The sequence below is a fragment of the Panicum virgatum genome, chromosome 3N (assembly GCF_016808335.1).
Source record: "Panicum virgatum strain AP13 chromosome 3N, P.virgatum_v5, whole genome shotgun sequence".
NCBI classification, from domain to species: Eukaryota; Viridiplantae; Streptophyta; class Magnoliopsida; order Poales; family Poaceae; genus Panicum; species Panicum virgatum.
In genome coordinates, this window is record NC_053147.1 from 3,496,832 (window position 1) to 3,519,392 (window position 22,561).

At 49.5% G+C, this 22,561-nt stretch overlaps 1 protein-coding gene and 1 pseudogene across 2 annotated transcripts; both read right to left on the minus strand.

Annotated features, from left to right (window-relative positions):
- Positions 1–8,629: 8,629 nt before the first annotated feature.
- LOC120666612 lies at positions 8,630–11,310 on the minus strand (annotated as a pseudogene).
- A 7,240-nt stretch (positions 11,311–18,550) lies between these two features.
- LOC120666613 (peroxidase 43-like) lies at positions 18,551–21,011 on the minus strand. Of its 2 annotated transcripts, XM_039946494.1 has the most exons (5): positions 20,316–21,011; positions 20,020–20,205; positions 19,759–19,921; positions 19,224–19,669; positions 18,551–19,126 (listed from the first exon to the last, which is right to left on the minus strand). In XM_039946494.1, exons 1-4 carry the CDS (start codon positions 20,532–20,534, stop codon positions 19,245–19,247), a joined length of 993 nt encoding a protein of 330 aa, XP_039802428.1. In that variant the 5' UTR covers positions 20,535–21,011; the 3' UTR covers positions 18,551–19,126; positions 19,224–19,244. The 2 variants fall into 2 exon arrangements, with proteins under 2 accessions (XP_039802428.1, XP_039802427.1); XM_039946493.1 differs by having other exon boundaries at positions 18,551–19,669.
- Positions 21,012–22,561: the final 1,550 nt, after the last annotated feature.

The window sequence follows — 22,561 nt, forward strand, 5'->3', positions numbered from 1 at the left end:
AAGTTTATCAACTCACACTAGCAGGCACTAGAAGATCATAGCAATGTATACGAGAATGCTAGTGCAAGTGAGACAATGCAAAATGCACACATGTACAATGCATATGCGCAATGCAACTACCAAACCTAGAAAACAAAGAGAAGCAAATAAAATCTACAAAGCTAACCAAAGAAAAGTCAGCAATTAAAAGGGGTAACAAACCCCAAGCTCCCCTCGCAAGCGAGCAAAAGTATCCTGCTCAAGCGGCTTGGTGAGAATATCTGCGGTTTGCCTCTCTGAAGGGACATGGATCAAGTCTATGTGTCCTCTCTCATGGTTATCTCGCAGGAAATGGAATCTGATATCTATGTGTTTGGTTCTGGAGTGTAGGACAGGGTTCTTTGCAATGCTAATGGCTGACATGTTGTCTACAAAGATGGGAACCCTACCAAAACTCAATCCATAATCCTGCAAGATTTGTTTCATCCAAAGTATCTGGGAGCAGCAGCTAGCAGCGGCAACATACTCAGCTTCTGTGGAAGAAAGCGCTACGCTAGCCTGCTTGCGAGAGGACCAAGACACCAAAGATGTACCGAGAAATTGACAAGTGCCGGATGTCGACTTGCGATCCAACCGACACCCACCGAAATCGGCATCAGAAAAGCCCACCAAAACCAGAGAAGAATCCGCAGAATACCAAAGACCAAATTCAGGGGTGAATTTCAGATACCTGAAGATGCGTTTCACCACATGCCTGTGGGAGGTGCGCGGAGAAGCCTGGTAGCGCGCACAAAGGCAGACGCCGAACTGGATATCCGGTCGCGTCGCCGTCAGGTACAGGAGAGAGCCGATCATGCTCCTGTACTCCTTCTGGTCCACCGCCTCGCCGTCCAAGTCCTCATCAAGCGCAGTCGATGTGCTGATCGGAGTCGGCTGAGGAGACAGGTCGCTCATGTTGAACTTCCGCAGCAAGTCTCTAGTGTACTTGGCTTGATGGACAAAAGTGCCCTGAGGAGTTTGCTTGATCTGCAGCCCGAGGAAGAACTGCAACTCGCCCATCATGCTCATCTCGAACTCCCTGGACATCTGATCAGAAAACTTGGAGACAAGAGCGTGAGAAGAGCCACCAAAGAAAATATCATCCACGTATATCTGAACCAAAAGAAAATCAGTGTCAGATCGCATGAGGAACAAAGTCTTATCAACACATCCCATTTTAAAACCCTGAGCCAGCAAAAATGTTTTCAATCTATCATACCAAGCTCTAGGTGCCTGTTTCAAACCGTAAAGAGCTTTCTGAAGTTTATAAACACGGTTTGGAAACTTGGGATTTTCGAAACCAGGGGGTTGCTTCACATAAACCTCTTCTTCGATAAAACCATTCAAGAAGGCAGATTTAACATCCATTTGGAAAACCTTAAAACCCTTGGAAGCAGCAAATGCAAGAAAGATTCGAATAGCTTCCAAACGAGCAACAGGGGCAAAAGTTTCCTCAAAATCAATACCCTCTTTTTGGCAAAACCCCTGGGCAACAAGACGAGCCTTGTTCCGAACAACCAAACCATCCTCACCCTGCTTGTTTTTGAAAACCCACTTCGTTCCGATGGGATTACAAGCAGGTGGAGGCTCGACTAAAACCCAAACTTGGTTTCTTTCAAAATTTTCAAGTTCCTCATGCATGGCATTGACCCAATTAGAATCAGAAAGAGCGTGTCCAATATCTTTGGGCTCAAAAGAGGCAACAAACGCTGAATGAGCAAAACCAGCGATACTTGTTACCTTGGACCTGGTGACTCGCTCGTTGAGATCACCTAGCATCTGTTGAGGTGGATGGCGGCGCTGAATGGGTCGCGGTGCTTCCCGTGTCGAAGTCGCCTCCTCCTCAACCAAAGCTGGTGTCTCCTCAGGATCAGCTGGTGTAGCCTGAGTCACCTCCTCGAACAGCCCCCGTGAAGTAGACGTAGTCGGATCGGGGCCGTCGTCATCGTCCGAGCTCGTAGCAGAGATAGCTGGGTCCACAGCACGCGTGGTAGCCTCAGCCTCGCCATCTGCAGCTTCTTCCTCCTCATCTTCAAAGATGGAGGTGCCGAGCTCATCATCTCCTGCAACTTCAAAGATAGAAGAATTGCACGGTGCAGTCTCGTCGAAACTGACCTCACAAGTCTCTCTGACGATGTTAGTATCAATAATCAGCACACAGTACGCTCTAGAGTGAGAAGCATAACCGAGAAAAATACTGTCAGACGAGCGAGACTCAAACTTATCAAGATTTCCATCTTTCAGCACAAAACACCGGCAACCGAAAACTCTGAGATGGTCAACACGGGGCTGGCGTCCAAACCGCAACTCATAAGAAGTCCTGTGCATGAAAGCACGCAAGAAAATGCGGTTGGACACGTAACAAGCGGTGTTAACCGCCTCAGCCCAGTATTTGCGAGGAGTCCTATGCTCATCGAGCATCGTCCTCGCCATCTCAACCAGCGTCCGATTCTTCCGCTCTACAACTCCATTCTGCTGTGGAGTGTAGGGAGAAGAATACTGGTGTTCAAGCCCTTGATCACTGCAAAAGGCGTCAAAACGAGCGTTTTTGAATTCTGTGCCATTGTCACTGCGGATCGCTCTCATGGCCTGGGGTAACTCGTTTTTCAACCTTAAGATCAAGTCTCGAACAAACTCGAAAGCCTCATCCTTGGTTCTCATGAAAATGACCCAAGAATAGCGAGAAAAGTCGTCCACAATCACAAGCACGTACCACTTCCCACCAACAGACATCACCCTAGAAGGACAAACTGTGTCCATGTGTAACAACTCTCCAAGGTGAGCGGTCATCACCTGATTAACATGCGGATGAGAAGCGGCAATCATTTTCCCGTGGCGACAGGGATGGCAAACAAGGTTCTTCTCAAACTTCAATTTGGGCAATCCTCGGATCAGGCCAAGTGAACTCAGTCTAGACAACAAATCGAAACTCAAATGTCCTAGTCTCCTATGCCACTTCCACAAATCAAAAGAAGGACCAGCCATCAAGCAATGAGAAGGGCCAAAAGGAGTTCCAGAGAAGTCAACCAAGAAAACTCGATCGCAAGGTGTAATCCGGCAAACCAAGTCTCCTCTGGAATCAAGAACACGCGAACAGCCCTCCTTAAAACGAACCTCAAACCCCTCATCAAGAAGTTGTGAAACAGAAAGCAAATTGAAGCCAAGATTCGAAACCAAAGCAACTTCTCTCAGGGTAAAGCGATCAGAAAACCGAACAGCACCAAGTCCACGTACCTTTCCTCGTCCATTATCCCCGAATACAATGTACTCCTTTGAGCGCATCGGGGTGAGGCTGGAGAACCATTTGTCATTTCCGGTCATGTGGCGCGAACAACCGGAGTCCATAATCCACCTGTTCTCCAAGCCTCCAACCTGCACATCAGTAGTGAGACAAAGGGTGAGCAAATGTCTCAACACTGGGGTTAGCAAAGTGAGAAGCAAACCAGTGTCGAGCCATTTGCTCTACAGAAGGGTTAGCAAAACCAGACAAAGCGTATCCCCCGTCCCGTCTACCGCGTGACTGACGAACACCACCGCGAGGAAAGCGTGGAGTCTCAAAACCTCCTCCAAAGCCTCGGTCCCGTGGTCCATAGCCGTACTGAAAACGACCAGGAGCACGGCTGGCAAAGCGACCACCCGCTGGAGCACGGTAACCACCACCGTCTCCCTGACCTCCACCTACACGGCGCGCCCTAGCATCTCGCCTATCACCACGCCGAGAAGGACCATGCACTCGAGCAGAGTACATGTCCGCGTTCCGTCTCTCCTGCTCTCTCCTCACAGCCCGCTTCCTCCTGAAGCAAAACTCCTCCAGGTGACCTTCCCTGTCACAGAACTCGCAGTGGTACGTCACCTCACACTTGGGAGGTGGAGGCCTAGCCTGCGGATGGGGAGGAGCAGCCCTCTTCTTTTGGGCAACCTGGGCTGTGGCAGCAGGGAGCGTGTCGAGGGAATTCCTCAGCTCATTGGGCTTTGGAACCCAAACCTGGTTCTGCGGAGGTGCTTTCGGTGGTTCTTTAAGCACACCATCCGCGGGGTCAACAAGCGAAGGCTGCGTGCTCATGCTAGCAGTGTTTCCAGCAGCCTTGCCGATCTTACCATACAACATGTCAAAGTCTGACTTCGTGTATGTGTAACCGACCCCAAACCCATCACCACGCTTGAACTGCTTGATCATCATGCCCAACTGTGGCTCACTGCTAGAAACCCAACTCAGAATCGCCCTAAGATAGGTATTCTCATTCTCCAGGTTGGCTTTCTCTACCGCAAGATTATCCAAATCAGAAATCAAACCAGGGCAAACAGAGCTGTCAATAGGTGGGCTAGACTCTACGACCTTAGTCTTTCCAAAAGACTTGATCAAAGCGTTCTTCTCCTCTAGCTCTGACCTAAGCATGGGACAAAGCTTACAAGCGCCAAGCAAAACTGGCCTAGACTTCATCTCCTCTAGCTCGCACACAACAGTAGCAAATTTGGACTGCAAAGAAGCTAGATCGGACTTAAAGATAGGACACTCCTCGCATTCAAGCACATCGCTAACAATAGGAGCATCCTTAACCAGTTCTAGTTTATGCTTGGCTTTAGCGACCTCATGAGACACGTCAGCAAGCGAAATCTTAGCAATATCTAAGTCCGCGACGTTCTCATCATGCTTGGTACGGAGAACAACAAGATCGTTCATGTGAGATATGCAGCCGGCGCACTCATCCTCACTAGACTTCTCCCTAGCACAAGCCAGCTCAGCCCTAAGCTTTCTACGCTCTCTAGCTGCTTCCTTAAGCAGCCTCTTCTGGTTGTCGAGAGCGGCGTACAACTCCCTAACCTCTGTATCAAGCAGGTCGATCGTGGAGTTTACCTCTGAATCGCTCTCGGATCCAGGAGAAGAGCCGGAGTGCGTCGGTGTAGCATGTCCACCCGAAGACGCACGAGCACCATTGGCTTCGCCAGCCATGGTGCAGAAGCTCTTGCGCCGACCGGCCGCCAAGCAAAGGCCGATGAAGCCGGTGGCTTCCTTGTCCCGCTTCTTCTTCTTCTTCTTCTTGTCGTCGTCGTCGGAGGTCAGTGAAGAAGAGCGGTCGGTGTCGGAGCTCTTGTCGAGGTCGCTGAGCTGCGCCAGGAAGGCCTTCTCCCACTTCTTGGCCTTGTACTGGAAGCGCTTCTTGAGCGACTCCTTGTCGAAGCGTCCTCCCCGGTCACGACTGCGGTGCTTATGGCGCCGCCGCTCCTTGTTGGAGCCTCCCTCGTCGCGGTCGCGGTGGCGGTAGTAGTCGAAGGAGTTGTTCTGGCCACCGCCGGACTTCTTGGGGCAATCGGCGATGAAGTGGTTCAAATCGCCGCAGTTGTAGCACCCGGGGTTCTTCTTCCTCTGCCTGTTGTGGTAGACGCGTAGGAACTTGCTGATGAGGAGGTACAAGTCGTCATCGCCCAGCGTCTCCAGCTGCTCATCTGAAACAGAAGGCAAAGAGGCAAGAGAAAAGCCAAGAGCAGAGTTAGTGTTAGAGCTCGATCCACCTGGGCCAGTCACAAGAGCAGCGCTCTTGGAAGGAGGGGCACCATTGAGCTTGGCTCGTGTCTGGTTATCCACCTCCGTAGCCTTGAGCTTGCTAAAAAGCTCGTTCACCGTTAGAGTCTCATAGCCAGCAAACTCAATGATGGTGTTCACCTTGAGATCCCACACAGAGCGATCAAGTGCGTAAAGCAACTTGAGGGCCTTCTCGTGCTCTGTGTACTCAAGGGCACCAGCAGATCTGTTCGCATTGACCTTATTCACAATCGACTGAAAACGACTGAACATCAGGTCAATGCTCTCACCCAGCTCCTGTGTGAAGTTCTCGTACTCACGCCGGTGAGTCTCGAACAGTCTGGCCTTCACCTGAGGTGTACCCTCGTGGTAGTTCTCAAGGCACGTCCAAATTTTGTGGGCTTCCTGAAAACCCTGGATGCGTGAGAACTCCACACAAGAAACGCCAGCGAACAAGGCATTGACGGCCTTGGCGTTAGCCTCGTGCTGGGTCACCTGAAGAGGCGTGGTCCGAACAGCCAGCACCTCGTAAAGCTGGTTCTTGGTAATCTCCCAGACTTCGGCTCCCATGCTCTGCAAGAAGGCTCTCATGCGAACCTTCCAGTAGGCATAGTCCTCGCCGGAAAATACCGAGATCTTACCAAGACTCGTCATGGTCGCCAAGTGGTTTTCGAACCAGTTAATGTATTGAAAACCTCAATCAAGCTCTGATACCAATTGTGGGACCAAAGCCGGCGACTAGAGGGGGGGGGGTGAATGGGAGCCGATCAAAATTTCTTTCGAAATTCAAACCGTCGGGCTATATCCCGAAAATCACCCAAGCCCTCAAGCGTTCTGGCCAAAGTTTGGAATAGCTATGGAAAAGCTAAACCAACACAAAAGGCCTCGAACGAGCGAGCGAAACCACAAATCAAATCGGAAGCGAATCGGGAAAACTGCAGAACTAATCTGCCTGGACCGGTCTGACCGGTGCGCTGTACCGGTCTGACCGGTGCGCTGGACTGGTCTGACCGGTCGTGCCTACCGGTCTGACCGGTGGCACCCAGAAAACCCCGAAAATCTTTGATTCAAATGGTGAATCTCGACCAAACGACCATGAAAATCGATGAAACTTGGGGGATTGCCTCGCCCCTACCCCGTGAACATATCCCCAAAAGTTCTCGTCCTAAAGATCAAAGAATCTTGAGAATTTGATGAGAGATTAAAAGGGATTTGGGGTTTTCTCACAGCTCAAGAAATCCAATTCAAAAGAGCTCGTGATTCCAGAGGGTGTAGGATAGGGCTAGATGCACGGGAATCACAGCTAAGAACTCGTAGCCTCCTCTCAATCAAGTGTCCTAAAAACGAAATCGAAAATCCATTGCACAAGGCACAAAACCAGGGGATTGAATCGAATCAAAAGCCCAGAGGGCACGAGGAGGATAGGGCCTCCTTTCCCAATCAAATCCCTTACAAGGTTTCAACAATCAATTGACAAAATCAACTCAAACGAGAGGAACAGAGGGAGGGAGACACAGGGGCGGCGGCCTGGGGAAACAAAGAATTCACGGACAAGTTCTAAAAGCCGCACTTGACCTAACACAAGTGAAGGGGTATTTATACCCGCGGGACCGGTCAGACCTGTGCGCTGGACCGGTCAGACCGGTTGGTTAGACCGGTCAGACCGGTGCCAGGGACCGGTCAGACCGGTTGGCCTGCAGCACCCCCTGTATAACGATCTCATCCGACGGCCGAGGTTCTTTCTTCGAAACGAAGTCTTCTCCGCGATGCCGCCGTCTTGATGAAGATCCAGTCCGCGGTTTTGGAGGGTCCGCGAAACCCGGGTAGGTGGCCGGTTTTGAGAAAACCGCCAAAACCTCACGCGCGGGGAGATTCCCGCCTCCACACCGTGGCCCTAGACGCCGTTCCCGCCTCGGCCTTCTGACGGCCCTAGACGCCGCCCGACGCCCGTCACCTTCTCGCCCGCAGCGAAGCCCTAGACGCCGTCGACGCCCGTCGTCTCCGTCAGTCCCGAGACCGACGCCCGTGCCTCCACAACTCGGCGTCTTCAACCGCAGTCTGCCTCCTTGGTTTTGTGGCGCAAACCAAGAAACCTACCTTCCGTCGCCGCTTGCGCCCTCGATCCAGGAGTGGACGCCACAGCTGCCGCCCGGTCCGAGCTCCGATCCCGGCTGCCCTTCACCGCCGTCCACCGCACGGTCCATCGGCCACAGCACCTCCACGGCAACTCCCCGTCGACACTCGACGCCCGTGTACCCGCAATCCAAAGACCAAGCGCACGATCACACCGCACGGTTGACAATTCACTCATCACAAGCAGGATAGAGTACTCAACATTCCTCAGATGCCATCGCGGAGCTCCGGCAGGCTGAACTCGATGTCCACGGGCATGAGCATACCGATGCCCACTGCCCCATGCGGCCGCGCCGATCTAGGGTACGGGTGCTCCATGACTCGCCTAGCGTTGGGCCGTGGGTTGCCGCTGTCCGGCTGGTCAAGGTCGTTGTGCACATTTGTCCTGCTGGTCGTATTCCGCAGGTTGCGGAGTTCATCATCGCTGTAGGGTTTTGCGCGCTGCCGGCATATGGGGCTCGGCATCGCTCGGGAAGAAGACGCTCTTTTTTTCTCTTGTTCTTTTATTAACTGATTGTTCTTTTATTAATTGATTGATGGTAGAGGTGGGTAATATAGGAACTGCTATAGGGGTATTTTAGGTTTATTTTTTATAATGGCAGTGGTGGGTAATTATAATTTTTTTTCTCCGATTAACGTGAGAATTTCTAGGCTTTGTGAGCAAACGTGGAGACTCCGTTTATTGGCCAAATAATAAGATAATAGATATGCATATAATTATTCTTATTTTCATTTTATTTTGATTGATTGTTGTTAGCTTTAGTTTTTATTAATAATATACAGGAAGAAAACAACATAACAAGTACAAAAAAAAGGAAGACACATGTATGGAAAATAGTACCGTCATGACTCAAGATTTGGGATCCATTTCCTATACTCATGTTTATTTATTTTCTCAAAGATTTACAACTATGTCAACACTAATTTTTCGGCTAATACAACTTTCACAAACTCATTATTTTCTTTTGGCGAACCCAGAAGCTCTGAAAGCTGTTGCTCGTTGTTATAACCATAATATGTAAGTCTATAATCAGTTTTCTATATGTGAAAAAGGACCAAGTCACGGTCAACACCTTTTGGAATACTAACAACCTGATGACCGATATCCGGTAAGGAGAGTGCAATCTTCTTGGCATTCTCTAAGTAGCCCTCAAACTTCTTCTGATCAACCCCATGCTTCTTCTCCAGTTCATCTGCAATCTTTGACTGCACATTTTGAGCCAGGAGATCAATACCAGTGGTAAGATCCAGCTCCTCCTTCATGATTTGATACTTGATTGCCTGCTTATGGAAGGTCCAGTCACCGGTGATCCAGTCGAATTTGTAAAGTGGGAGGAACCGGTGGCCATAAGACCCGATGAACTCAATGGCAGCGAGGATGAATTTAAACTCCTCCTTGGACAGGTAATAAGAAAAACTCAACCGTCTCAACCTAGTCCACCCTGGCTTCAGTCCATTGTAACCCTGAAAAAAAGTGAACCAGTGACATCAATTAGTATACAGTATGACCTCACAGAATATAGTATATATGATGCACTAAAACTAGAACTACGTACACTTGAATCATACCTTAAGAATCATGGACCGGATGCGAAGGGAGAGCTCATGATCGATGTTGAGCAATGTGTGGCCATAGGGGCCTGCGCATGCGCAGCCTCCCCTTGCTTGGATGCCGAAAAGATCGTTAAGAAGCCTTGTGACGAAACGTCCATGGAGAGGGAGACGCTTGCGCGTCACATCACCTGAAGAAGGACTACGGCAACCAGGCTCATAGCAGGGCACATCAAGCAGCGAATTGGACACCGGAGGGTAGATGAGGAAGGAGAAGATCGGTAGGCGTTCTGCGCTTGTGTTGCCGAGCACCCTTACATTTGGGTTGCTCACAAACCTTTTCATGGCCATCTCCGAGTAGACTCGCTCTCGGAGGCTCATCGTCTCATACCCAATGTACTCCTTGACCCAGAACGCGAGCGATGCACGGATCTTTTGGATGATCGGCGGCGTACCCGCATCCTCCCGCTCCTCGATGTCATCGTAGTACAATGTATCCTGCATATCACAAAACCACATAAAATTTGGGTACGAATTGAAGAAGAAGACGAAGTGAACAATAATGGAGGTTCTTTCAGAAGAAAAAAAAGAGCCATCCATCATGTGGCTGGGCTCAAGTAACTGCGTGCATGCTCACCTTCTCATTGAAGCCATTCACATGGGCCACGTGCCACCGCCGCAAGTTGATGGAGGCTGGGAGTTGAGCCGGTACAGTGCTTTGTTCATCAGAAGGATGCCCGGTGTGCCTGGTCCACCAACAAATTTGTGTGGGCTCAAGAAGACTGCATCGTAGCCGTCGATTTCACCAGATTTCATGTCAATCTTCACGTATGGTCCACTGCGTAAATAATTAAAGACACAAGTTGGAATTTCTTATATATATGTGCTCATGGAGAAGCATGCAGAACTGATGCGCCAAACTGCAAGCGATTCAGTTTACTTCAACACGGAAACATGACACAGCAGCAGGTCAACATGTGTAGTTCCGGTTCATACAACGTGAATTATTTTTTATCAAAAAAAAATATTCTGGATGATCACAAATCTGCCCAAAAATAGAATATAAATATACCAAATCCATCCTTGTCATGCATGCATATTCAACGAAGTTGAGAACGACATTATTTATTTCGTGTCGCTCTCATGGATGATGTCAAGTACTACTATGATGCATTATATTGCTTCCTTTAATTTATCATTATCATAAGAGGTTATATTCTGCCGGCCGGTCTCGTGTCTCTCACCTCGCGGCGAAGTCGAAGCACGCGAACGCGCCGTGCTCGTGCATGCAGGACGCGCGCGAGCTGGCGCGTGTCCGTCATGACGCCGGTGACGTTGCTGCACGCCGAGAAGGACCCCAGCATGGGCCGGTCCGCGTACTCCGGCGAGGCGAGCGCGCGGCGGAACGCGGCCACGTCCACGAGCCCCTCGGCGTCGACGCCGATCTCGACGACCTCGGCGAGGCTCCGCCGCCACGAGAGCATGTTGGAGTGGTGCTCGTAGGGCCCCACGAAGACGACCCACCGCTCCCCCGTCCGCAGCTGCGCGGCGAGGCGCTCGCGCAGGTCGGCGGACGGCACGGCGACGCCCATGACCTCCTGCAGGCGCTTAATGGCCGCGGTGGTGCCGGCGCCGCAGAAGAGCAGCGCGTCGCCGGCGCCGGCTCCCATGCAGCGCTTCACGTAGCGCGCCGCCTTGTGCACCAGCCGCGTCGTCTTGCTCCCGACGTGGCTGTCCTCCGTGTGCGTGTTCCCTGCACACAAGTCATGGAACCACATGCATGTGTCACGAGGTGTTCCAATGCGAGCAGGAATGGCAGGTCTCGTGTGTGCCGCAGTTTGCTCACCGTAGAAGGGGAGGACTTCGTTGACGATGTAGTCCTCGATGTACCGGAGGCCACGGCCGGACGCCGTCTGGTCGGCGTACGTGAGAACGCGGCGGCCGAACGGCGTGTCGAACTCGACGTCCTTGCCGATCAGCTGCGACCGGAGCCACGCCACCTTGTCGTTCCCCGCTCCGGCAGCGGAGACGGCGCTGTTCTTCTCTCCCAACGTGCTGGCACGGAGGAGGCTCAGCAGGGTGGCCATGTCCTTGGTGGCCTCCGCCGCCGCCACCGCCTTCATCGCCGTCACCGGGGCCATGACCCCTCGCTGACCTTGCACGGATGGCATTATACCCTCAGCGGCAACCCTTGGCTACTAGCTCTACGTCAATGGCAATGGTGAGAGGACAACGAACTGAAGTGCGAATGGCAACTGCTGCTTGTAGCTGTGTGCGCTTGCTTGTGTCTTGAAGATCTGCATGGAGACGGTTGTATATATAGACATTCCACATCACCAAGCGCGTTGAAATCAACATTGAAAAACAGAAGGAATCGGAAGAAGAGAAGAAACAGAAAAGAGGGAGGAAGAAGCTAAGATGAAGTGGTGGTGGTGGTCAATGCCAATTGCTTTGCTTGTGGTGACCAAATTCTTGCTTGTTTCAGTGGGCATTCATTGTGCACTGGCTGCTGCTTCAGATATTCAGACTGGGAGCCAGAGTGGAGTATTTTTCAAAATCGTTTAAATGCATGTCATTTGCTACTGCATGTACTACATGGGCGGGCCGGACAAAGTACGTACATTTTTTTTTTTGAAAAGGGAAATTTTATTGATTTCAAGCACAATACATCAAGGTGATACATCGTCTTGAAATTTTCCCGACCTCTGCCTAAACGACACACAGCCTAAAAAGAGTTTGATAAAGATTCTTCCACACTAATGACTGTCAATCCGAAGACTAGACCGCCACCAAGTCTCTTCCGTGAACACAATCACGGTCACCTTGGCCCCGGGTTCCACTAAGGAGCTTCTCCACAAAGGATGGGGGTCTCCACGTTCCCCGCACAAAGTGTCGTCGCCGCTCCACACCAAGTCGGAGGGTCGATGACGTTGCCGGCGAGCTTCAAAGCTCCAAGGTGCCGGCGCACCAAGCTCTTATTTTGGTTCACTAGAGAACCACAGCACAAAGGCTCAAGGCCTTACAAACACACTCACTAAGAGCTAATCCTTTACACAACACTCTCAAAGTGTGCTAAGGGCTAAGGATATGATCTTGATGCTCTTGTATGGCTTGGAGATGTTTTTGGGTGTGTGTGGATGTTCAGCAACTCCAGCAATCTTCAAATGGCCGGGGTGAGGCGTATATATAGGCCACCAAGTTTTGTAGTCATTGCTCCAACGGTCAGCTGAAAATCTGCGTATTATCGGATGAACCGATGCCTCTGGCAGGGGTGGCGTCGGTTCATTCGGTCACTCTAATACCAGAAGTAGCCGACTAGCCGTTGAGCTTCTGTTAGCTGACATAGTGACCACCGGTTCATCCGATGCTTAGCCGTCGGTTAAACCGGTCACGCACAGTACTCAACTCTTCTGCTGATGTCATTACACCGATGATATGCACCGATGCCTCACCAGTTCAACCGGTGCTGAAGAATCTTCTCCTGGGCTCTTGACATCGTCTCTGGAACATAGTACGCCCAATGCACCGATGCCCCTTTTTTGACCCGTCGGTTCATCCGGTGCCCATAAGCTGACTTGGCTTCGATTCCCTTCTGCCATGACGTCGGTTCTTCCGACAACCATCGGATGCACCGATGCCCTCGGCGTCGGTTCTTCCGGTGCTACTGACCGAAGAGCGGAACCCCCGTAGGGGTGGCCCTTCGGGCCTTGCTACGCCTATCTTCTCTTTCTCTTTGTCATCACTTGAACCTAAAAGTCTGAGAATGATCATCTTAACAATCATATTAGTCCAAGTGTTGTGTTGTCATTCGATCACCAAAATCACTCGAAATGGCATAAATGGTGCCATGTTCGTTTCAGCTACGTACGGAGAATATTGAAGATAACATATATCTCCTCAAAAATACACTTTTACTAGTTAGACATCATGACACGTTCCATGGTATGTATTCCCCTATCAGATAGCTCGTTTTCTACCAGACGCTGATGAAGTGGATGTACTACGCCACCGCCGGCCAATTACCGTACGTTCCAAGGAGACCGACTGAATAGCATGCGAGGCCCGGTGCTGGATGTTCAATTCCATTCTGATTCCACTCCACTCATTGAACTACATGGCCAGTTCTCAAGTCCGCATCAGCTTGATACTAGTAGCACTCTGCATACCGGTCGGTCGCCCTACTACTATTGTACACTTGGTATGTTGAGAACGCATGCACGCGGCAACTAATAACCGGTTCAAAGTCCTGAGAAAGAAAAGAAAAACGTGCGTCCCTCCCTTTAGTTTCGACCTCGGTCTAATCCGTTGGTCCTTGTTGCCGGTACCAAACTACCACCAGCCAGCTGTACCATATATATATACAACTAGGTGTATAGCCCGCGCATTTGTGCGGCTAGTATTGAAAATTTAAAAATTCGCATGTCGTTATATTTTTACTTAAAGATTATACTATTTTTTACCATACATCACCATGTTCATTATCGTAAATTATATTTTATTATTGGTTAAAACAATTTAAATATGATCTACCTATAATAACAATTTAATTTATTGATCTTTAATGATATAATGCATATAATTATTCTTATTTTTGTTTTATTTTGATATTGTTGTTAGCTTTAGTTTTTATTAATAGTATATGTTTGTAACTGATACATAGCCATATTTAATTTTTCATAACGGCATTGGTTGGTGATTTTAAATAGGCATAGTGATATTTAGGCTAATTTTTAAAATAATGGCAGTGGTGGGTAATTTTTATTTTTTTATTTTTCTTCAATTAACGTGGGAATTTTTAGGCCTTGAGAGCGAATGTGGAAGCTTCGTTTGTAGGCCAAATAATAAGATAATAACTATGCGTATAGCCTGCGCATTTGCGCGGCTAATATTGAACATTCAAAAATCTGCATGTCGTTGCATCCTTACTTAAAAATTATACTTTTTTTACCATACATCATCCTATCATCATGTTCTTTATCGTAAATTATGTCTTATTATTGGTCAAAATAATTCAAATATGATCTATCTATAATAACAATTTAATTTGTTGAGCTTTAATAATATTATGCATATAATTATTCTTATTTTTGTTTTATTTTGATTGATTGTTGTTAGCTTTAGTTTTTATTAATAGTATATGTTTGTAACTGATACATAGCTAAATGATATTTTATATTTAATTTTTCATAATGGCATTGTGGGTGATCTTTAATTAGGCACAAGGGTATTTTATGCTAGTTTTTATCATAATGGTAGTGGTGGGTAATTTTTATTTTTCTATTTTTCTCCGATTAACGTGGGAATTTCTAGACCTTGAGAGCGAACGTGGAGATTCCGTTTGTTAGCCAAATAATAAGATAATAGATAGATTATACATGCGTGAACCGGATTGCCTACTATATATGATTATTATTTTTGTACTGATTATGGTTACACAAGACAGGTAATTATTAACTAGTCGTGGCAGCAGCCTCAGCAACCCGGTTTTGAGATCCATGCATGATTTTTTTTAGTTCACCATGCACAAAATTCTTATTCTTGAGTTGGTGATGTGTGCATGTTGGCGACCAAGGGGCTTGGCGAAATTCAAGTCTAGTTCCCGAATGAGTTGATCCTTGGCGGATGCATGCAGTGGCGGAGCCAGGGGTGCTCCAGCTCCCCCTACTCCAATGGAACCGATGGAGCCCCCCCCCCCCCCCCCCCCCAAGCCACCCCCAACATTTTTCAAGCATGAGTGAAGAAGAGGAAGAAGGAGGAGGAGGAAGAAGAAAAAGGAAGGAGGAAGGAAGAAGAAAGGAAAATGAGCCCCCCTCAATTTGAATCCCAACTCCGCCACTGGATGCATGGACAGACACATGCATGCATTGAACGCCACGGTCAGTATGACGACTGAGCATTGTATGCATCCAGAATTCAAGATTCTCTACAGAGTTAATCACGTGCAGTAGAAAATAGAAAATTACTGCTGCACCCACTTCTGAGTTCTGACTGAAAAGTCGAGCGAGCGAGTCTCTTCGGAGCGTGCAGGGGGTGTAACAGCCCTATATTTGTTAACGAGTTAAACATGGAATCATGTGCATCATTAAGCTTTAAACATATTTAGCTCACACTTAAGGAGAGAATTAAACCTTAGCCTAGTCCACTGTTTTTTTAGTGGTGGACAGTCCGCCCCTATACGGCTGACGGTCCGCAGTTATTCCACATGGCCGACCACAGTTAACCTCGGACACATCGACATCACTACCACGTCACCCATCCGCGGACGGTCCGCTTCTCACTCGCGGACGGTCCGCCAGTGCATCTCTGGTGCGTGTCATGCGCGCAGAGTCTGGGCGCCACGTCCCACCCTCGGGCCCCACTCGTCAGCCCGACCCCTCTTCACCTGGGAACCATCTCCCAGCCCTCTCTCTCTCCCTCCCACTCTCCCCAAACACTTCTCTCTCTAGCTAAGCCATGGAGGAGCTCCCCTTCCTCCACTCTTGCCATTGAAGCCCTACCTCGCCGGAGCATCGCCGGAGAACGCCAAGAAACGATGCCGACGAGCTACACCGCCCCGATCTCCTCTTCTTCCTTGGGGAGGAGCTTCCCCAACGAGTTCTTCTTCTACTCCATCTCCTCCTTCAAGCCCCAAGCAAGGAAGACGACCCCAAGCTACCCCAAGTCTTCCCCGTCGCCTTGAAGCCCTTGTCGGTATCCTACTCGACGCCGGTGAGTGTTTCCCCTCCCCGATCCATCCCCCATTGCCCTAGGATTTGAGGCCAAGAACTCACCTAGAGCCCAATCACCATTGTTGACCTAGAGCTTCGAAACCCTAATGCATGTGAAGTTTAGTTGCCAAAGTGAACTCCCTAAACTCCCAGGAATCTCTAGGAACAAAACCCCACCTCGAACCGTGGCCGGAATCACCGGCGGCGAACTCGCCGGTGAGCCTCGGCCGTGTCGCGGACGGTCCGCCCGACAAGGCCGGACGGTCCGCCAGCTCCTGACAAAAACCAACAGAGACTCTGCACGATTCTTAGCCTTTCACAAATTGAGAGGCAGACGGTCTGCTTAACCTACGCGGACGGTCCGCGATTTAGTCTGAGAGCATGTTTTCACCCAACACGGTCCGCACCTGACCGGCGGACGGTCCGCCAAATGGTCCGCCGTTTAGAGCCGGACAGTCCGCTTATCCCAAGCCGGACGGTCCGCATTTAGTTGTTCTTTACCCTTACACTTAGCTATGATTAATCCACATATGTACTACATGTCTAGCCCCTTTTATCATAGTTTTGCAAAGTTAAATCATACCTTCTCATAACATTTGCATACCATGTCAATCATTCATGGCATATTTATTTATCATGCATCATTGCACTCGTGTAGAGACCGTGACGCCGGAGCAAGAGGAGCTTGAACCGGAGATCGTTGGATACTCTACTCTCATCGAGACTCAAGGCAGGCCCCTAAGTATTTCTTATACCCTATTTTGGATCAATGAAGTATATGTGTCTTGTTTACGCATGAGTTACTATATATATATATATCATTGATTGCGTAGAACCTATTTGATGCCTTATCAACCTTGATTAGGATATCATCCTTAGATGAGTATGCTTGAATAGGTGTCACGAACTATATGTTTAGCCATGCTTAGCTACGGTACAAGACGAGAGGTGGTAAGGTCACCACCACTCGCGAGCTATAGGATGTTTGATTAATTTACATGATTAGTCAAGAATGGATAAAAGTTGAGCAAATATGAAACATGATTCGGACTTGGGCAAGTATGATAGGGCCATGTTGGGATGGAGCTCACATGGTTAGTCTTACTTGAGTTGATTAAGGACCGATGCGTAATCGCTTTGATACTTGAGCACCTTTTCGTACAAACCACATACTTTATAATGGGACGGTAAGCCAATTAGCATGAGTCACACCTTGCCTTGATCGGATTCGATGCGAGTTGTGATGGAGTGTGATCGGCGGGTCCGGTGCACTTGTCCTTCTCGACCGTTCGCTCATAGCCGGTTGTGTTTGTGTGAAAAGTTGAGGCATAAATCAACACTTATCCTTGGCCGTGGGTATAATCATTGGTCTTGTTCTCGTGTGGGAAAAGTTGTACACCCCTGCAGGGTTTTTGATCTATTGCAATAGCCACGCTCTCGGACATTGAGCACGCTCTTGTACTTTGACTTTAACGTAGAGTTACCGAGGAAGTTTATAGAAGATTGAACTTATGATTTATGAACACTTTACTTATGTAATTGTTTGATGCATGCTTTAGAGATCATAGATGCTCTGTCTTTTGCTTATTACAACTTGATCAAAGTTAGATGCTTTTATGCAAAAGATAAATACCATACCCTATCCTTGCTTTAACCAAATGCATTCTCCTTGAGGTCGGGATAGTATATACCCATATTGGATAAGTCATGCGAGTAACTTTTGTACTCATGGTGCTATCGTTAAAGTTGTTGCAGGTGATCCGCAGTCGGAGGCCGTCTTTGGGTACTTCTACCCCGTGGACGGAGGTGCGGGTGAGGAGTAGATGGCCGGTGACTATGAGAAGGGCACTATCGGCATATAGTGTTAACCTTCTATTTTGTACTATGTATGGAATGAGCGCGACGTAGAACTGTCCGCTGCAAAAACTCTGAAACTTGATGTCCTTGTACTTGAACTTCTTTTATGTAATCTAAACTCTATGTACGGTTGTACTTGTGTGACGATGTCTATATGTTGTGCAAGTGGAGTGTGTTTAAATCCTGGGCGGTGCTCATGACACATTCTAAGGACTACCGGGGTTGGTTCTTTTTAATCTAGTTGATCAATGGACGATAACTTGATTAAACGGGATCAACTTGGGCTGGTTCCTCAGAGGGGATACATCGGAACTGCAGAGCGATTCTCTTAACTCTTAAGGAGGTTTGGAGTTGACAAGAGCAGGGGAATAGTGTCTACTTTAGATCCTAGCTGATGCAACATCAACTGTATTCTGCATAGATCGAGGTCGTCAGTCAGTTTGAGTTCTTCTGTCATCATAGCATGCATGGACCACAAGTCTCTGGTGCGAATTGACGGACGCAGGTCGGTTACTGTTCTTGTATGATCCGGGTCATTCAAGATACTACTGCGCTGATTTAGCTTTCCTGCTTAATTACCCCATGCAGTAGAAAATAGAGAGGGGCGATGACATTTACCGCTGACCAGACCCGTCAAGATGGAGGAAAGTGTCCGAAAAATTCTTCCCCCACAGTTCTCCAGCCCATGGTTTCTCCTCCTCGGCGTGCGCGGGGAAAAACCGCAGGTTAGTCGCCATTCCCATTCGTGTTTTCACCAGCCAAATTGAATTAATATCAGCAGCTCCATCTCATCTCATCATAAGCCATTTCTGGAACCCATGCATGATCCGGAATTTTCATGACACTTGTGCAGATCAACATTCCTGCCAACAGCACAGTGGGGAAACAGTGGGTGTAGTAGACAGGGTTCGGGGGCACATTTCAAGGCGTCCTTGCTTTGATTTTCCTTTTCTCTTTCGCTATTTCAAGACGTTTGTGTCTGGTTCAGTTAAAACCGCGGAAGCAGAATTGGGGAAACATGGGCCTCCAGCTCCAGCCCAGGTCGACGGGTCCCTGGGCATTCACAGATTCTCTAACAGTTAAGACACAGCCACCGAGTTTTAAAATTCCCAGCAGAATCTGCTGACTAGACGCGGTGTTGCTGGTGCTGGACGAGCTTGTCAATTTATCATCTTTTTTTCAGGACACCCGTGCACCATGAGCTCCTACCTTCTAGTAGTGTACTAATAAATCGTCACATGCATGCAGTGTACTTGCATCGCATCGCTGCGACAAAAGTTCCCAATCAATTCCACCGCACAGTTCCTCCATCTGCCCTTCTTCTCAAGTAACCATTTCCCTGAATTTGTAATTCAATTTTCGAAAACCAATCGACTCGTCAAGAGATCAAATGTACACACGAAACAATTATCTCATTCTGTCTCTATGTCACGCACCGACTGACGATGCGTCGACGATCAGTTGGTGTTGAATGCGGAGCAGACGTCCCTGACCTCGCCGGCGTCGTCGTCGGTGATGGCGCCGATGCTGCCCATCCTCACCATGGCGGCGGCGAAGTCCCCCTGGAAGCTCCCCGCCGCGGGGCCCAGGTACGCGTCGACGAGCGCGCGGGTGGCATTGCCGGCGTTGAGCGCGGCGTCGGAGGCGATGACGGCGAGCCCCGACCGGATGTTGCGGAGGATGGAGTCGTCGAAGGCGCTCCCGCTGCCGCGGTCCAGCGGCAGCCGCGTGTTGAAGTCGCCCGGCGGGCACCGGGCCTTGAGCTCCGCCAGGAACGGCGCCGGAATCGACGGGTCCGACCCCGTCCCGCCGCCCGGGAGGGGGAAGCCATATAGCCGGTCCTTGACGAAGAAGCACGCCGTCGTGCCCACCGTGTGCGCCGCTGCGGTTGGCGTTGCCGCCGCGCTCCGCGCCTCAGTGTCAGTGCGCATGTCAAGAAAATTGCGATTGCGAGGGACATAACAAACATACCTGTGAGGAGGACGAGGTCGCGGTCGTCGAGACCGGCCGCGGCGAACCTTGACCGGAGCACGCTGATGGAGTCGGCGGCGTCCGGCAGCACGTCGGCGTCGCGGAGGTTGGAAGCCAGGCCGTCGCGTCGCCCCGTCGGCACGTCGAACGACGGCCCGCCCGTCTGACGAGATGCATGGCGTGCGGTGAGGTGTGTCAGTAAGCTAAACACATACATACAGTGTACATAAAGTGAATCTGTATCTGTTGATCGATGATCACCATGGCGACGGCGTCGCGCGCGGCGAGGGCGATGATGTCGGCGCAGGAGACGACGCCGGGGCACTGGTCCTCGAGCTGCGCCTTGGCGGCGTCGACCACGTCCTGGCCGCGCAGGCCCTGGTTCTTGCCGTTGTCCACCTCGGCGTCGTTGCTTTCGCTCCTGATCAGCACGGACGCGTCGCAGCCCTGCAGTTCATTTGCCAGCTAGTCCGGTGAGCGAGCACATGTGATGAAGCAAGCACTGCCTGCCTGCCGGACTCGGTGATCAATCACTGATCAGGCCGGCCGGTACGTACCCTGACGAAGCAGTCGTGGAACTGGAGGCGGAGCAGCGCCGGGAGGATGGTGGGGTCGCTGGCGGCGGCGTCCTGGACGGCGGCGGTGACCGTGTCCTCGGCGTCCGGGCAGGAGTCGGAGTAGAACCCCACCTGCAGCTGGGCGCGGGCGACGCCAATGATCCCAAGCGACAGCAGGAACGCCATCGCCGCTCCGGACGCCGTGCCGCGGCTGGCCATTGATGATTCCAAGAAGACGAGCTAGCTGCTAGTAGCAACCTGATCTGCCGGCCGGGCCAGCTCGCACGACACGAAGGAACGAGCTGGCCTGGTGAGGAGAGACCAGAAAGAGTCCACTCCTAGCTAGCGCCTGATTCGGTGAGTGGCCTCGATCGAGCTAGGAATGTCTTTCTACATATACACCAGCTGCGGATCCAGGATGTATCTTATCGATGAGGTGAGGTCACTCCACTCGGACAGCGAACGACATGGAACAAGTGTGCCTAGGGACTGTGGGAGCAGGAAAGTGGTGGTGTTGGGTCTTCTCACTCTCGCATGTGCTCCAAAAGGCAATCTTCAAGGGAATTAAGAAGCTAGCTAGAGAGAGGATTTGGAGTCGCAATTAGGCTGCTGATCTAGAGGATTAGCTGTGAGAAGATGATGAACTTGATGGTGGCTGGTCATGGCGGCCATAAATTGCTACTTGCACCTTTTTGTACCATCTGGTGAATGGGACTTGGCAGCAGTACCCAAAAAAAAAGCGAGAATGCATATATAAGATATACACAAATCCCTTTTGGTTTTGTGCAGAGGTTACCATTGCTGTTTGTGTACAAATTCCCCTTTTGGAACCGGGCAGTTTTGGTTGCTTGCCGCCAGCAGCTAGCTAGCCTTTCCAGCACCATGTTTTCGTTCTGCGGTCAGGCTGGAGCATGTTCGTATCGGGAAGCGGAGACACTAATAAACCCACGGGCTCGTGTTATCTACTGACGCCGCGGCCGGTTCCGGACAGCGTGTGCCGTCGCTTTCGCGAGCTCCTTTTACCCCCCGTGACTGCGAGCCCAGGGCAGCTTTGTCTCGGCCTGCCATCACTCATTCACCGGAAATTCCAACGCAAAGATACAAAGATGAGCCTGCTGTAATAATCTTTTGCTAAATTAGCTGTTTTAGTGATTTTTTAACATAAAATTTGAAACAATATTTTTGGTAATTGTTGAACCCTCCTGTACTTCACTTTAAAACTAGACTAGAGAATTTGGGCACACCACATGATGGATCGGTGCGGTTGCCACACCTAGAGGCATATGGCACCCCACAGTCCCACACACCCCACACCATGGGCCATGGCACATTCACAATGTCACCTCCTTCCCCTATCTCCCCCTGCCTGCAACGCCTCTCCAACTCCTCTGTTTGAGGCTCTGTTCGAAGCACATTCTAGTATAGATTCATGCAATACGATCCACGGCTTATGTCCGGCATGGAGACTTTTCTGGCTGGAGCTTTTAATTCCACCCTTTTAATCCACCTGATGGTCCAGGCGTCCAGCACAAGACAAGCCAATGTAGCAGTGGTGTGCGAGCATTAATATGCACCACCACCATTGCTCATTTGCTCCTAGCATGGCCAAACGCTCTACCTTTTAAATTAAATCTATGAATGGTCTCTTCACAAATATCTTACAAATCATCTAAAATAGAGTTTTTTTTTCTTTAATTCTTTATCTTTTTTTCACGAGAACCAAGCCATAGCTCAGTCTTCTTGTACACATTCATATGCGTAAGGTGTGCATGTGCGCGCACGAGGCCATGTACATCTGCACATCATGGTTCGATGCCTTAAATTTTTTTATCCGAACCTTAAAAAGTTTCCAGTTCATAATTCTCAATGCCTACTTAAACACTTGAGCCATCTTGTTGAAAGTTGTCTAGCTCAATATTTCATATTGCGAGTTGGCTGTCTTCAGCCTGTATTTAGAAGTTGTCTATAAAGCTTTCAACCTCAGCTTTATAACTTTTTCTATCTTTGATTGGTAGTTTCAAGATGGAAATCTTCAAGGATTGTTGGATTTTTTTTATCAGTTTATAAACTTCTGAAGTTTCTGTATTTATCTCCCAAATCGGTGCATATTTGTTGCTGTTATTATTGCAAACAAGAAAACGTAATATTACCCATCCATTAAATTGCTTTCTACAGGGCATATGCCCAGGTTAGCCCTCCCAAATAATATGTTGCAACAGATCAAGATGAAGGTGTAGAAGCTTGGT